General features: G+C 40.1%; 2 protein-coding genes across 3 annotated transcripts in view; both read right to left on the bottom strand.

Annotated features, from left to right (window-relative positions):
* IST1 (IST1 factor associated with ESCRT-III) overlaps positions 1-15313 on the bottom strand; it is a 45021-nt gene that overhangs the window by 18973 nt on the left and 10735 nt on the right. The gene's annotated exons all lie outside the window — the stretch shown is intronic.
* LOC115939069 (polycystin-1-like protein 3) lies at positions 5356-15004 on the bottom strand. Of its 2 annotated transcripts, XM_081806396.1 has the most exons (5): positions 14665-14996; positions 10156-10255; positions 7412-7549; positions 6471-6658; positions 5356-5948 (listed from the first exon to the last, which is right to left on the bottom strand). In XM_081806396.1, exons 2-5 carry the CDS (start codon positions 10223-10225, stop codon positions 5931-5933), a joined length of 414 nt encoding a protein of 137 aa, XP_081662522.1. In that variant the 5' UTR covers positions 10226-10255; positions 14665-14996; the 3' UTR covers positions 5356-5930. The 2 variants fall into 2 exon arrangements, 1 of the variants encoding a protein (XP_081662522.1); XR_014140812.1 differs by lacking the exons at positions 5356-5948; positions 7412-7549 and having other exon boundaries at positions 6096-6658; positions 14665-15004.

The following is a 15313-nucleotide window of genomic DNA, read 5'->3' as shown; positions in this document are numbered from 1 at the left end:
AAAAAAAAAAAAAAGATAAAAAAAAAGAAATGCAGTGAAATGCATGAGAACACAAATAAATGAAATCAGGGAGACAATGCAGGAACAAAATGGTAATTTTAATAAATAAAAACCATAAAAAACAACTAAACAGAAAATCTGGAGCTGAATAATTCAATGATAGAACTGAAAAATTCAATACAAAGCTTCAACAGTAGACTTGATCATGCAGAAGAAAGAACCAGTGAAGTTGAGGATGGGTCATTTGAAATTAGCCAGTTCAAGGAACAATGACAAAGAGTGAAGAAAGCCTATGTCGATTCTGAACACTGTCAAAAAAACAAATATACCTATCATGGGAGTCCCACAGGAGGAGGAGAGAGAAAGAGGCAGAAAGCTTATTTAAATAAACAACAGTTGAAAACTTCCCAAATTTTGTAAAGATATAAACATCTAGGTACATGAAGCTCAAAGGATCCCAAGTCAGATCAACCCAAAGAAGAGTACTCTGAGATACATTACTGTTTATCAAATTGTTAAAAGTCAAAGTCAGAGGATTCTGAGAAAAACAAGAAAAAAACAAAACAAAACAACTTTACACACACACAGAAAACCTCCCAGGCTATCAGATTTCTCAGCAGAAATCTTGCAGGCCAGAGGGAGTAGAATGATATATTCAGAGTGCTGAAAGAAAAAAAAAAAAAAAACCCAACCCAAACTACTATAACCAACAAAACTGTCCTTCAGAAGTGAAGGAGAGATAAAAAACATTCCCAGACAAACAAAAGATTAGGGAGTTCATCACCACCAGATCTGTCTTACAAGAGATGCTAGAGGGAATTCTTTTAGCTGAAAGGAAAGGATGCTATGTAACAACATGAAAATATAAAAGTCACTGGTAAAGATAAATAGATAGTCTAATTCCGAATTTGGTAATACTGTAATGGTGTGTAAGTCACTTTTATCTTTAGTATAAAAGTTAAAGACAAGAGTGTTAAAAATTACCACTACAATAATATGTTAATGGATGACAGCATAAAAAGAAACGCAGTTTGACATCAATTACATAAAGCGCAGGGAAAGGAGAAGTGTAGAGTTTTGTTTTTTAATGTACAGGCAGCACAATCTTGTTTATTTTTATTTTTTTTTAAGTAATCTCTATGCCCAATGTGCTTGAACTCACAAGCCTGAGATCAAGAGTTGCATACTACTGACTGAGCCAATCAGGCACGTCAAAGTGCAGAGTTTTTGTATGTGATTAACAGTAAGCTGTTTTCAGCTTAAAACAGACTGTTGTAAGATATTTTACATAAGCCTTATGAGAACACTAAAGCAAAATCTTTAATAAATGCAAAAAAGATGAAGGGAAGGGAATTAAAGCATACCACTACAAAAAGTAAATCACAAAAAAAGGTAGCAAGAGAATAAAAGAGGAACAAAGGAACTGCAAAACAATCAGAAAATAAAGTGCCAATAGTAAGTTCTTATCAATAATTAAATGTCAACAGATTAAATTCTTCAATAAAAAGACAGAATGACTGAATGGTAAAAATACAAGATCCAATAATATACTGCCTATAAGAGACCCACTTTAATTTTAAGTACACACAGAGGCTGAAACTGAAGGCATGGAAAAAAAATATTCCATGCAAATGGCAACCAAGAAAGAGCAGAAGTAGCTCTAACTTTTAACAGATAAAATAGAATTTCAGCTAAACTCAGTCACAACAGACAAGAAAGGTCATTTGTGGTAAAGTGATACAGGGCTCACTTCATAAAGAGGACAAAACAATTGTAAATATATATGCACTCAACACTGGAACATCTAAATATGTAAAGTAAATGTTACCTGATCGAAGAAATAAATAGCAATACAGTAATAGTAGGGGACTTCAATACCCTACTTTCAACAATGGATAGATTGTCTAGACAAAATCAATAAGGAAATGGCAGACTTGTTAACACTATGGGCCAGATGGACCTAAAAGATATATACAAAACACTCCATTCAACCAGAATACACATTCTTCTCAAGCGCACATGGAACATTCTCCAGGATAGGTCCTATGTTGGGCCACAAAGCAAGTCTAAAATTTAAGGAGACTGAAAGCATATATATCAGGTATCTTTTCTGACCACAATGGTGTTAAATTAGAAATCAGTAACGGGACACAAATTGGAAAATTCACAAACACATGGAAATTCAACAACACACTTCTGAACAATCAATGGGTTTAATTAAGAAATTAAAAAGTACCTTGAGACAAACAAAAATGGAAGTAAAACGTCATACCAAACTTATGGGATGCAGCTAAAGCAGTTTAAAGAGGGAATTTTATAGCAATAAACACCTATTTTATGAAAAAAGATCTCAAATAAACAAGCTAACTTTGGTCTTCAAGGAACTAGTAAAAGAAGAACAAACTAAGCCCAAAGTTAGCAGAGGGAAGGAAATAATAAATATTAGAGCAGAAATAAATGAAATAAAGACTAAATAGAAAATACAAAAATAAAAATGTTTTGAAAGATAAACAAAACCGATACACCTTTAGACTAAACCAAGAAAAAGAGGACTCAAATAAAATTACTAATTAAAGGGTAGACATTAACACTGGCAACACAAAAACAAAGGATTATAAGAGACTACCATGAACAATTGTACACCAACAAACTAGACAACTTAGAAGAAATGGATAAATTCCTAGAAACACACAACTTATTAAGTCTAAATAATGACAAAATAGAAAATCTGAACAGACTAATAACAAGTATGGAGACTGTAATAAAAAACTTCCCAACAAAGATAAGACCAGGACCAGATAGCTTCATGGGTGAATTCTACCAAACGTTTAAAGAAGAATTAATATCCATCCTCAAACTCTTCCAAAAAATTAAAAAGGAGGAAACTGTTCAAAATTCATTTTATGAGGCCAACATTATCCTCATACCAAAACATACAAGAAAAGAAAATCACAGGCCAATATCCCTGATGAGCACAAATGCAAAAATCCTCAACAAAATGCTAACACATGAAGTTCAAAAGTATGTTTAAAAAGATCATACGCTGTAACCAAGTGGGATTTATCCCTGAGTTGCAAGGATGATTCAACATACACAATTCAATAAACATGATACACCACATTAGCAGAATGAAGGATTAAATTATATGATGATCTCAAAAGATACACAAAGAATATCTGACAAAATTCAACATCCTTCCATGATAAAAACTGTCAACAAATTAGGCACAGAAGGAATGCTCCTTAACATAATAAAGACCATGTATGTCAAGCTAACATCATAATTGTGAGAAGCTTAAAATCTTTTCCTCTAAGATCAGGAATAAGACAAGGATACCTACTCTGGCCACTTCTATTCAACATACTATTGGAAATCATAGCCAAAGAAATTAGATAAGAAAAAGAAGTAAAAGGAATCCAAATCAGAAAGGAGAAACTAAATTGTTTGTTTACAGATAACATGATCTTATATACAGAAAACCCTATAGACCACCAAAACAAACAAACAAAAAAGACAAACCCGTGAGAACCAATAAATGAGTTTAGTAAAGTTGCAGGATATAAAATCAGTACACAAAAATCAGCTGCATTTTGTTACAATGACAATGAACTACCAATGAAAAATAAAGAAAATAATCTCGTTTACAAGAGCATCAAAAAGAATAAAATACTTAGGAGTAGATTTAACTGAGAAAGTGAAAGATCTGTAGAATGAAAACTGTAAGACACTGATGAAAGAAATGAAGACATGAATAACTGGAAATATCCCATGTTTATGGGTTGAAAGAATATTGTTAAAATGTCCATACCATCCAAAGTCATCTACAAATTCAGGGCAATCCCCATCAAAATTCAATGGCATTTTTTTTCCCCCACAGAAATAGAAGAACAATCCTAAAATTTGTATGAACCCCACCCAATACGCCAAATGGACGAAGTAATCTTGAGAAAGAAAAAGATGGAGGCATCACACTTCCTAATGTCAAACTATACTATGAAAGCTACAGTAATCAAAACTGTATGGTATTGGCATAAAAACAGACACACAGAATGGTGGAACTAAATAGAGAGCCCAGAATTAACTCGTGCATATACGGCCAACTAATCTATGACAAGGGTGCCAAGTAGATACAATAGGGAAAGACAGTCTCTTCAACAAATGGTGCTGGAAAAACTGGATACCTGTATGCAAAAGAATGAAACTGGACCCTTTCCTTATGTGACATACGACCATCAATTCCAGATGGATTACCAACTTAACTATAAGACCTGAAACTTTAAAACTCCTAGAAGAAAACAGGAGCAAAGCTCCTTGACATTGGTCTTGGCAGTCCTTTGGAGAGGACATCAAAAGCAAAAACTAACCAAATGAGACTACAACAACTAAAAACTTTCTGCACAGTGAAGGAAACCAACAAATCAAAAAGGCAAACTATTAAATGGGAGAAAATATTTGCAAATCATGCATCTAATAAGGGGTCAATATCCAAAATACATAAGGAACTCACAAAACTGAATACCACACAAATGAACCCAAATAACCGATTTAAAAATGGGCAAAGGACCTGAATATACATTTTTTTAAAGAAGAAAAATGGCCAACAGTATATGTAAAAATCACTAACCATTAGGGAAAAGCAAATCAAAACCACAATGAGGTATCACCTCACACCATTCTCTGGGATCATGACCTGAGCCGAAGGCAGATGCTTAAAGAGTGAGCCATCCAGGCGCCCCAAGGGTCTGCAATTTTAAGTATGATGGGAATCTATCGGGAGGTTTTGAACAGGGGAAGAATACAGATTTATGTTTGAAAACAATAGTACAGGGAGGATGGAATGAAGAAGGCAAAAGCAGAGGCAAGGTTTGCCCAAATGAGAGGTGGAAAATGGTGCCTTCCTCTAGTTTTGACTTGCATTTTCTCATGAAGGCACTTGCAAAGCCTTTACATCTATTCCATAGCTCTGGGTATTGTTTGAAAACACCGGTTTTCACTGGGCTTTGGGGGATGTGGGTAGACTCAGACATTGCTCATGGGAGTGTTAAATGGTATAATAAGGCGAAGACTGGAAATACCTTTTAAAATTAAGAATGTATACACACTTTAGCACATTCAAGATATTCATCTTGCAGATATATCTGCATGCTCTCTCTCTCTAAAATAAATAAATAAATCTTGAAAAAAAAAATAGGGGCACCTGGGTGGCTCAGTCGGTTAAGCGTCTGCCTTCAGCTCAGGTCATGATCCCAGGGTCCTGCGATCGAGTCCCGCATCGGGCTCCCTGCTCACTGGGGAGTCTGCTTCTCCCTTTCCCTCTGCCCCTCCCCCTGCTCATGCTCTCTCTCAAATAAATAAATAAAATCTATAGAAAAAAAAAAGAAAAACATAAAATTTTGAAAACAAAGATTTGGTAATAGTTGAAGAGATAAACCATGTTAGGGTCAATTTTTACTGCTTTTCACCTCAGGTCTACTTAATTCTATTTCTTTATCTGTATCTATAGATTGCTGTTGTTCTTCCTTAGCATGTCCGGTAACTCACGGATGCTTTGTGTTTCTAGCAGATTAGCCAGAGCCCCAACTGCCCCCGTTAATAATAATAGTGAACACTTACCCAGTGTATACTATGGGTCAGACATTGTTTTAAGATCCACTGAGTTTTTAATCTTCACATCAATCTTATAGGGCAGGTCCCAAGATTATCCTCATCATATAGATGGGGAAACAGAGGCACAACAGGTTGTAATTTACCCAAGAACACACTGCTAATAGGTAGAGCACCAGGATCTGAACCAGGTCAGTCTGGCTTCCGAGTCTGTGCTTTTCGACACTGTACTGCAGACCCAAGGAGACGGAGAGGAGGACGAAGCCCATGGTGATGGCACTGGGTACCCATGGCTCGATTCACTTTTTCTTCAGTCAGTACTTTATTCAGCACAGAGTTACAGACTGCAAAGAGAATGTGTGCTGAACCTAGAACCGTCACCATCCAACACTGAACTAGAAAGAATCAACACGCAGGGCACCTGGGTGGCTCAGCCTGACTCTTGATTTCAGTTCATGTCATGATCTCAGGTTGGGAGATCAAGCCCCTCAGCTGAGCCCTTGTTTGGGCTCCGTGCTCAACATGGAGTCTGCTGGAGATTTACTCTCCTTCTCCCTCTGCCCTTCCCCCCACTGGTACACACACTCTCTAAATAAGTTAATAAATATCTTAAAAAAAAAAAAAAAGAACCAACACGCAATGCATAGGAGTTGCCATCTGTAAAAGCTCTCCTAAATGCACCAAAAACACCTTTACTGAGATGAGCATGTCTTTTAGGTTTCTTTCCCCAGGAACCTAGGAGATGTTCTAAATCCCAAAAGGAAGCCACCAATCCTGAGATAAATGAATGCAACAACTTTCAGAATACAGCTTACTTACGATCTAAAGTTACAACAAAGTGTTGGTAACTGGTAGAAAATACTGACCAAGAAGCATCCAAGAAGCTGGGGCCCAGAACTGTGTCCGTATCTCTGTAACCCCATAAAGGTTAGGAAGGTGCGATTGGCCCATGGGTAGAAATGCTTCAGAAGTCTGATCTCTGAGAAACAGTGGGAGAAACTCTTCTGGATAGCCTGATGGAGGTAAAACCTATTCGAGTTCTGTGCTGAGTAGACTGTCGTCATCAACAAGATAAGGAAGAGGATTTGTACGAGGATAGAAGATGAAAAAAAATTAGTTGAGTGGTTAGCTTATGAATTCTCTACACCCTCTCCTTCATGGCATATTTAAAAGGTGAAGGCAATTCCATATGGTTCAACCAAACAGCTGTAAACAGACGAGCCAATGTATTTGGCATGCAGTGGTACCCACAAACATTGTTATATTCCTTCCCAGAATTATTCTGCCGCTAATCAGAAATTTTACTTGAAATAAGGTACACAAAATCCCACATGAAAATTGCTGTATTTTAGTTCTTATAAATGCACCCCGCCCCCAACCTTTCTCTCTCTCTCTATGGACTATGTCCACAAGAAAGGGAAGGCCAATAAACACAGAATTGGTCTTCTTTGGCCCAGGAAATCCGATAACCCAAACACTGTATGTGCTGACCCAGTTCTCCTGCACTGAGAGGGTTGCCATTTAGAAAACATATTAATTTTTCCTCCAGCCTGAGAAGTGTACAGAGCACGCTCTGTTATTATGCTCTGTGCGCAGAGGAAGGGACTGATTCAAGCACACGCGGACATCTCATGACTCCTGAGTTCAGGTGTCTTCCCATTTACCACACTGCCTTGGAGTCCGTATTTTTTTCAAGGTGAGTATTTTAAGATAGCTTTTCATTGTCCTATATTTTCACTTTCTTTTCACTCCCCCTCTGCTGGGAAATGTGCTGCAGGATGGACACATTGCTGTTTGCTCTCCATACCCAAAATATCTCCTGTCAGCTTGAAAAGCTTCTTCTCTTTCAAGGTTCTTTCTGGGCGCTTAATTGGACTGTTGATAGTTGGAGCTACATACACGGGGTTGTTCTTATCTCTTGAACCAGGTACTGGTGGACATTTTGCTGTCAAAAATTCAAATGTAGGCCAAAAAATAGTTATATTTCATTAAGCAGTTATTCATTAACAGCTGCTGAAACTCTACTGTGAACACCTCCTATTAAATGCAAAAAAAAAAAAAAAAAAAAAGAATAACCCACCTATGTGGGACTTCTCAAAAAGGACTTAAAAATTCCAATCCACTGGGGACTTATACTTTTTTTTTTTTTTTTAAGATTTACTTATTTGAGAAAGAGAGAGAGAGAGTGTGTGTGTGTGTGTGTGTGTGTGTGCACACAGCGTGGGGGGACGGGCAGAGGGAGAGACAGAGAAAGAATCTTAACCAGGCTCTGCCCTGAGCGTGGAGCCCACTGAAGGGGCGCTGGATCCCAAGATCCTGAGATCACACATGACCTGAGCCAAAACCAAGAGTGGGACACTCAAATGACGGCACCACCCAGGCACCCTGGGGACTGATACTGCTATAAAATATAATAAAAATTGATTGCTAGAAAAACGAAGTAAAACAAGAGCATGTAAAATCCAAATCCCATCTTGAAAATTAGATACAATCTGTCTAAAATTGGTCCAATTGCTATAAAACTTTCTAAATATTTGCTCTCAATTTCTGCATTTATCTTGGACTAGAAACGAACAATTCTAGTCAGTGACCCACACGTTGGGAGTACTGTTCTACAGCGGTGTTTCTCAAATTTCAATGTGCAAAGGAATCACCTGGGAATTTTGTTCAAATGCAGATTGTGGGGTGAGGCCTAAGACTGCTCATTTCTGAAAATTCCAGATATCAGTGCTGCTCATCTACAGACCACACTGTGAGACGTAGCCAGAGACACGCAAACCAAGACGGAGAGAGAGAAAGAATTAGAATAGGACATAAAACTCGCCAGCATGTATGTCCCTAGTGCTTGGGGAATCACCAAAGAGAAAATAAATCTGAGGAAGTCAGAGAAGGTGTCACAGAGTGAAACCTGACATTTGTTTTGAAGGATGACTCAGATACAATTCTTCAGATGGACACAGACAAGAAAAAAAAAAGTCCTTGCTTTAAAAAAAAAAAAAAGCCTTTTAGGCAGAGGGAACAGCTATTCAAGAGCATGGAAAACTGTTTGAAATTAGATTAATTTTTAAAGATCTTGTAAGGAATGGGTTGCCTACCCCATAGTAATGTGTCTACCACTCAGTTTAAGAAATGGGTGGCTCAGTCGTTAAGTGTCTGCCTTCGGCTCAGGTCATGATCCCAGGGTCCTGGGATCGAGCCCCACAGCGGGCTCCCTGCTCTGGGGGAAGCCTGCTTCTCCCTCTCCCACTCCCCCTGCTTGTGTTCCCTCTCTCACCTTGTCTCTCTCTGTCAAATAAATAAATAAAATCTTAAAAAAAAAAAAGAAAGAAAGAAGTGATTGCATTGGGCTCCCCGCTGGCTCAGTCAGAAGAGCATGTGACTCTTGATCTTGGGGCCATGAGTTTGAACCCCATGTTGGGTGTAGAGATTATTTAAAATAAGTAAAAATTAGGGGAGCCTGGGTGGCTCAGTTGGTTAAGCATCTGACTCTTGATTTCAGCTCAGGTCATATTCTCAGGGTTGTGAGATGGAACCCTGCATCGGGCTCACCACTGGGTGTGGAGCCTGCCTAAGATTCTCTCTCTCCCTCTCCCTCTGCCTCTCCCCATGGCTCGTGCTCTTTCTGTAAAATAAATAAATAAATTGATTTCCACTTAGAGTCTGTTCATCTGTGATGGTATCCCTTTCTTCAGAGAGCTAATCTAATCCTGAATTTATCATTCCCATGCACTTCTTCATTAAAAAATACACACACACATATGTATTTATATATACATATGCTGTTTCCCATGATTAAAGTATTAATTTTTTTGATTACCACTGTGTTTGTGTGGTTCATCTACGTGATAGGTGCAGCTCCAGTCAGTTATTTAGAGGGTAGTGTCCCTCAGGCATGGTGACTGTGAAGACTAAGAATTTAGGATTACTCTGGCATTTTAAGAGAGGAGGGATGTTCTTTATTGAAATGAGAAAACATAGGGGCGCCTGGGTGGCGCAGTGGGTTAAGCGCCTAACTCTTGGTTTCGGCTCAGGTCGTGATCTCAGGGTCGTGAGATCGAGCCCCATGCCGGGCTCCGCGCTTAGTGCAGAGTCTGCTTTGGATTCGCTCTCTCTCTCCATCTGCCCCTCCCGCTCTCTCTCTCAAATAAATAAATAAATCTTTTTTAAAAAATGAGAGAATACAGTGAAGAAGTGGGTTTGCGGGGCAGGCCACCCCGATTGGGGCATGTTTGGTTTGACCCCATCTATCCAGATACAGACGGTGAGTGGTCGGAAACAGCCTCTGGGGCCCGGGAGCGAGAAAGACTCGGGAGGAGATCTAGGACACGGACGAGAGGTGAGGCACTGAGGCAGCACGAGGGGGTCTTGGGAAGAACTCACGAGTGCTGGTGATGCCCTGGATCGCCTTGGGCAGCTGAGAAGGGGCAGCCAGCTAACCAGACAAGGTCCCTGCGTGGAGAAATGCGAGGTGGTGATGTAGCTAGGGGTCCGCTGCTCCGGCATCTGCTCTTTGCAAAATCAGATGTGGGTACTTAGAACTACTTGAATTACCCAAGAGTGCCAAGATCCTCCTTGTTTGTTGTTCCTTCTCTTTGGTAAGCCACGGCATCCGGTTCAGCATCAGGGAGCCGAACAGCGTGAGGAAGATCGCCTAGATGGGAAGATCACAGGGGAAACTAAGCAGCAGGTACCACAGGACCCAAGGTGATGCCCTTACGTAAAGCTGAAGGTATGATTAACACGCTTCCATTATTTGCCCCTCTACTATCATGGAAAACTGAGAATTAGGGAGTTCCATGATTGTTTTTGCATAATCGTAGGGACCTGGTTAATATAATGTTAATATTTGTATTTTGGCCTGTGGTCCTCAAGCTGCTTGTCTAGGAAAGCTTAAACTATTGAATGATTTGTGATGATCTGCCGACGTCACTTAAGAATAACCTGTCTTGGATGGCCTCCGAAGAGCTGGACTGGAGAAGCTACACTTTTTAAAAGTCTCAAGGATTAAGTCTCCGTTTTTCCTAAAATCTTAGAACTGAGTAAGACCTTAAGTATTGGTTACATGTGCAACAAGTTTCCCCCAGTCCTTTAATTTCCACAGAGGGGAAGAAAGTGCTCCAGTCCTCACGAGAATAAAGGACAAGGGTGCTATTTCCAGCCTGCTGCCGCACACCCCTTTTCGGAGATAGCAATTCTGGGTGTCTGCTCTGGAGACCTAAGGTCGCCCTCTGGTGGACAGTCCCTGGACTAGACTTGGGGGAAAAAGCCACAAATCTGGTTGGCCGGGGTGGAACCAAATTCAACACCGTAGCGATACCAGTAACTTCCATCTCTTCTCTTCCTCTTTTTATATTTTTTCCCCAACACTCCCCTGCAACTTTTTTTTTTTAAACTGAAGTGATACACGTTTATTATAAAAATTTGGAAAAAAAGAATTAGAGATTTTAAGAAAACTTTAAAATTTGGAATATATCCTTCAATCACTTTGTCTTAATATATCCAGACTAGCTTTCCACATCACTACAGTATTTTTAAGATTTTTAATGGTTGCTTGGCATTCCATTATATGGATATGGCTGTCTCATAAATTAAGCAGTGTCCTATTTTTGGATATTTACATTGTTGTCTTTTTTTTTTTTTTAATAAAGTACTCTGAATTTTCTAAGGATAGGTTCTTAGAAGTGAAGCTTATTTACTAAAGGGATGCAAAAACTGAAGATGAAGATGCCGCTTTATTTTAATTAATTTATTAAAATTTTATTTATTTAGGGGCGCCTGGATGGCTCAGTTGGTTAAGCAGCTGCCTTCGGCTCAGGTCATGATCCCAGGGTCCTGGGATTGAGCCCAGCATCGGGCTCCCTGCTCAGCGGAGAGCCTGCTTCTCCCTCTCCCTCTGTCTGCCGCTCTGCCTACTTGTGCTCTCTCTGTTAAATAACTAAATAAAAATCTTAAATATTTTTTTATTTATTTAAGTAATCTATACACGCCACATGGGGCTCAAACTCACAACCTTGAGATCAAGAGTTGCAGGCTCCACTGACTAAGCCAGCCAGGCACCCCTGTTGCATTTACATCTTTGTTGGCCAATTGCCTCTTCTGATTTTTTTTTTGGGGGGAGGGGTAAAATGTCACAGGAGTTTACGGCTGAGAGACAAGGAGATAACACAGCTATACATTTTGCTGTCTGTACCTCATCGGGGTAACAGGGGGCCGATCGTCCACACACTTTGAAAGAAGTGACACGATCGGCCACTGATGATGATGCACGGCTGTTACTGGGGTGGCGATCTGTGGACTGCAGAGTTAGCAGCAAGCAGTTAGAACTTCATGTGATCGCTCGCAGGTAGAAGACCATGGTAAATGATACTTGAACTGTGTTGCTGGGACCCTGGTGTTATTTAACTAAACCATGTGACTAAAATTCATGTACACTGAAAGGGCACAGAGGAGGACTGCCTGTAGGCAAGCATGTGTCACCTAAAAACCAGGATGTTCTCCTATCATTATCACAGTTAAGGAAAGTTTCAATAATTTCCTTGTATAATATCCTATCCATACTAAACATGTCTTCTTTCACTGAAGGATCTACAACACTCCTCCATCTTTTTTTTTTTAAAGATTTTATTTATTTATTTGACAGAGAGAGAGATAGCGAGAGCAGGAACACAAGCAGGGGGAGTGGGAGAGGGAGAAGCAGGCTTCCTGCCGAGCCGGGAGCCCGATGCAGGGCTCGATCCCCGGATCCTGGGATCATGACCTGAGCCGAAGGCAGACGCTTAACGACTGAGCCACTCAGTCGTTGCACTCCTCCATCCTTAATTTTTTTTCATGATACTGACTTTTCAGAGAAGCTGTTACTCAGAATGATACTACTCCAAGTGTGATCCACGGACCAGCTGCTTCGGCATCCCCTGGGAAATTGTCACGAATGCAGACTCGTAGGCCCCATTCTAGAACTATCCTCTGTTTCAGCATGTCTTTTAAAATTGACTGTGCCTGGAACTACTTGAGGCCTCTCAATATAAATTCAGTATTTCTTTGCAACAGTGGATTGTTTAATTATCACCAGTCCTATTACCTGTATGCCAAGTACCCTGGATCTCCTAAGTCTCTTCTTTTTCATGTTTTGCATTATTTTGGTTTATTTGATGTATGTATTTCATGTTTTGCATTATTTTGGTTTATTTGATTTTCCTGATCATTAATTTTAGTCTCATTAGGGACATCTCCTTCAACTCAACTACTGAATTTTAAAATTTGGTAAATGACATTTTTCATTTCCTGAAGCCCTTTGTGTGTTTGGTACAACTGAATATCCTGATAGAGATCTCGTTATTTTTTTGGTCTGTCTCTGCCAGCAGTTTTTTTTTTTTTTAAGATTAAAAAAATTTTTTTTTTAAGATTAAAAAAAAATTTTTTTTTTTTAAAGATTTTTATTTAATTTTTGACAGAAAGAGACACAGAAAGAGAGGAATACAAGCAGGGGGAGTGGGAGAGGGAGAAGCAGGCTTCCCGCAGAGCAGGGAGCCCGATGAGGGGCTCAATCCCAGGACCCTGGGATCATGACTGAGCTGAAGGCAGACGCTTAACGACTGAGCCACCAAGTGCCCCAAGATTTAAAAAAATTTAGTAAAAAAACTTAAGTTCAACGTGGGGTCGAACTTACAACCCCGAGAGTACGAGTCGCATGCTCCACTAAGCCAGCCAGGTGCCCATCCTCGAGCAGTTTATCGTTAAGCTCTACCTACTCCTTGTTCTCCCCGGGATGGGTGGGTCTCCAATGGGACTATACACCAGAATCACCTGGGAAATTTTAAATGAGTTGGGCCTTGGAACCCATCTCCAGAGATTACTGTTTAATTGGTCTGGAGTGAGGCCTGGATGTCAAAAGTTTCAAGAGCTCCCCAGGTTTGCTTGTGGGAGCTCGGCCCATCCTTGAGGGTTCTTAAAGCAGAAGCAATCCTGTCAGCAAAACCCAGAATATTTTCAAAACTCTACTGGACAAAATTCGGTTTCTTCAACAAATGCCCTGTGATAAATACCAAGAATGGAGAGTGAAGGGAAGGGAGGGGGCGTCTGCAGACTTAGTATAAAAAGCACTCAAGAGACAGACCAACTAATGGCAACACATGAACCTTATTTGAATCTTGATTTCAACAAAGTAACCGTAAAATAAACATTTACGAGACAACTAGGAAAATTGGAACATTGACTTTAAAAAAAGTGATAAAATACACATAATAAAAAACTTACCATCTTAACCTTTTCACAGCATAAGGTACATTCATATTGTGTAAATATTAAGACATTAGTGTGATAATGGTTTTTATATTTGTGTTTTCAAAAAAAGTGCTTATCTTTTAGAAATACATATACTAAAATATTTAGGGATAAAATGATATAAAGTGAGACTTTTTTTTTTTTCAAAATAGATGAAACAAGACTGGCTTGTTTTGGTAATGAAGTAATTGTTGAAGCCGGCTAACAGAAGGGTAGAGTTCATTAGACTATTCTCCACACATTTCTGTGGGCTTGGCATTTTTCTTAAAGTTTTTAAAAATTGGGGTGCCTGGGTGGCTCAGGAGGTTGAGCATCTGCCTTGAGCTCAGGTCATGATCTTGGGGTCCTGGGATCGAGCCCCGCATCGGGATCCCTGCTCATTGGGGAGCCTGCTTCTCCCTCTCCCACTCCCCCTGCTTGTGCGCTCTCTCATAAATAAATCATTTTAAAAAAAAGTTTTTAAAAATTAAATTTCCTGGTGCTTTTTTTTTTTTCAAAGTAGTCTACCGTTGATTTTTCTACTTGTCCTTTCTTGTCAACCCTTTTCTGCTCTGCTTCTACTAGTCTGTCAGTTCTCACTAGTTTTTTCTGTGACTTCACATATACCTGAAATTTCATTCTGCCTCTTTCTGTTTTCTTTTTTGGGGGGGTGTCAAATTGTCCGAACAATTAGGCACTTTGAATTGACACCCAAGGGTCTCATTTTCCCAAGCGCGCTACCTGGAACGTGAGTGGGTCTGCCCCCACCCCCCATGCCCGCACAACCCGTTTTTCACCGACCTTGACTGGCTGCCTGATGAAGAGGTTGTGAAGCACTGATAAAAGCACCCATGTAACCCAGCTGGTGGCTTTTGCTCTTTGGCCAGCTCCAGGCTATCAAGTGCATTAAAAAAAGGCTGCAGCCAGGCTAGTGACACCCAGAAAGAGCCAGCAGATGTAAGTCAACTCTCCGGGCAGGCCATGAGCGATGGGCTCAGGATGGGGAAACTGGTTGCCTCCCTTCAGAACAGAGATTGGGGCGCCTGGGTGGCTCAGTCGGTTGAGCGACTGCCTTCGGCTCAGGTCAGGATCCTGGAGTCCTGGGATCGAGTCCCGCATCGGGCTCCCTGCTCGGCAGGGAGTCTGCTTCTCCCTCTGACCCTCCTCCCTCTCATGCGCTCTGTCTCTCATTCTCTCTGTCTCAAATAAAAAAATAAATAAATAAAATAAAATAAAATAAAATTTATATCCAGGGGTGCCTGGGTGGCTCAGTCGGTTGAGCAACTGCGTTCGGCTCAGGTCATGATCCTGGAGTCCCGGGATCGAGTCCCGCGTCGGGCTCCCTGCTCGGCAGGGAGTCTGCTTCGTCCTCTGACCCTATCCCCTCTCATGTGTTCTCTCTCTCTCATTCTCTCTGTCTCAAATAAAAAATAAATAAATAAATAAAATA

The sequence above is a fragment of the Leptonychotes weddellii genome, chromosome 16 (assembly GCF_054177405.1).
Source record: "Leptonychotes weddellii isolate Sample4059 chromosome 16, ASM5417740v2, whole genome shotgun sequence".
NCBI classification, from domain to species: Eukaryota; Metazoa; Chordata; class Mammalia; order Carnivora; family Phocidae; genus Leptonychotes; species Leptonychotes weddellii.
This window is presented reverse-complemented; position numbering and strand designations above follow the sequence as displayed.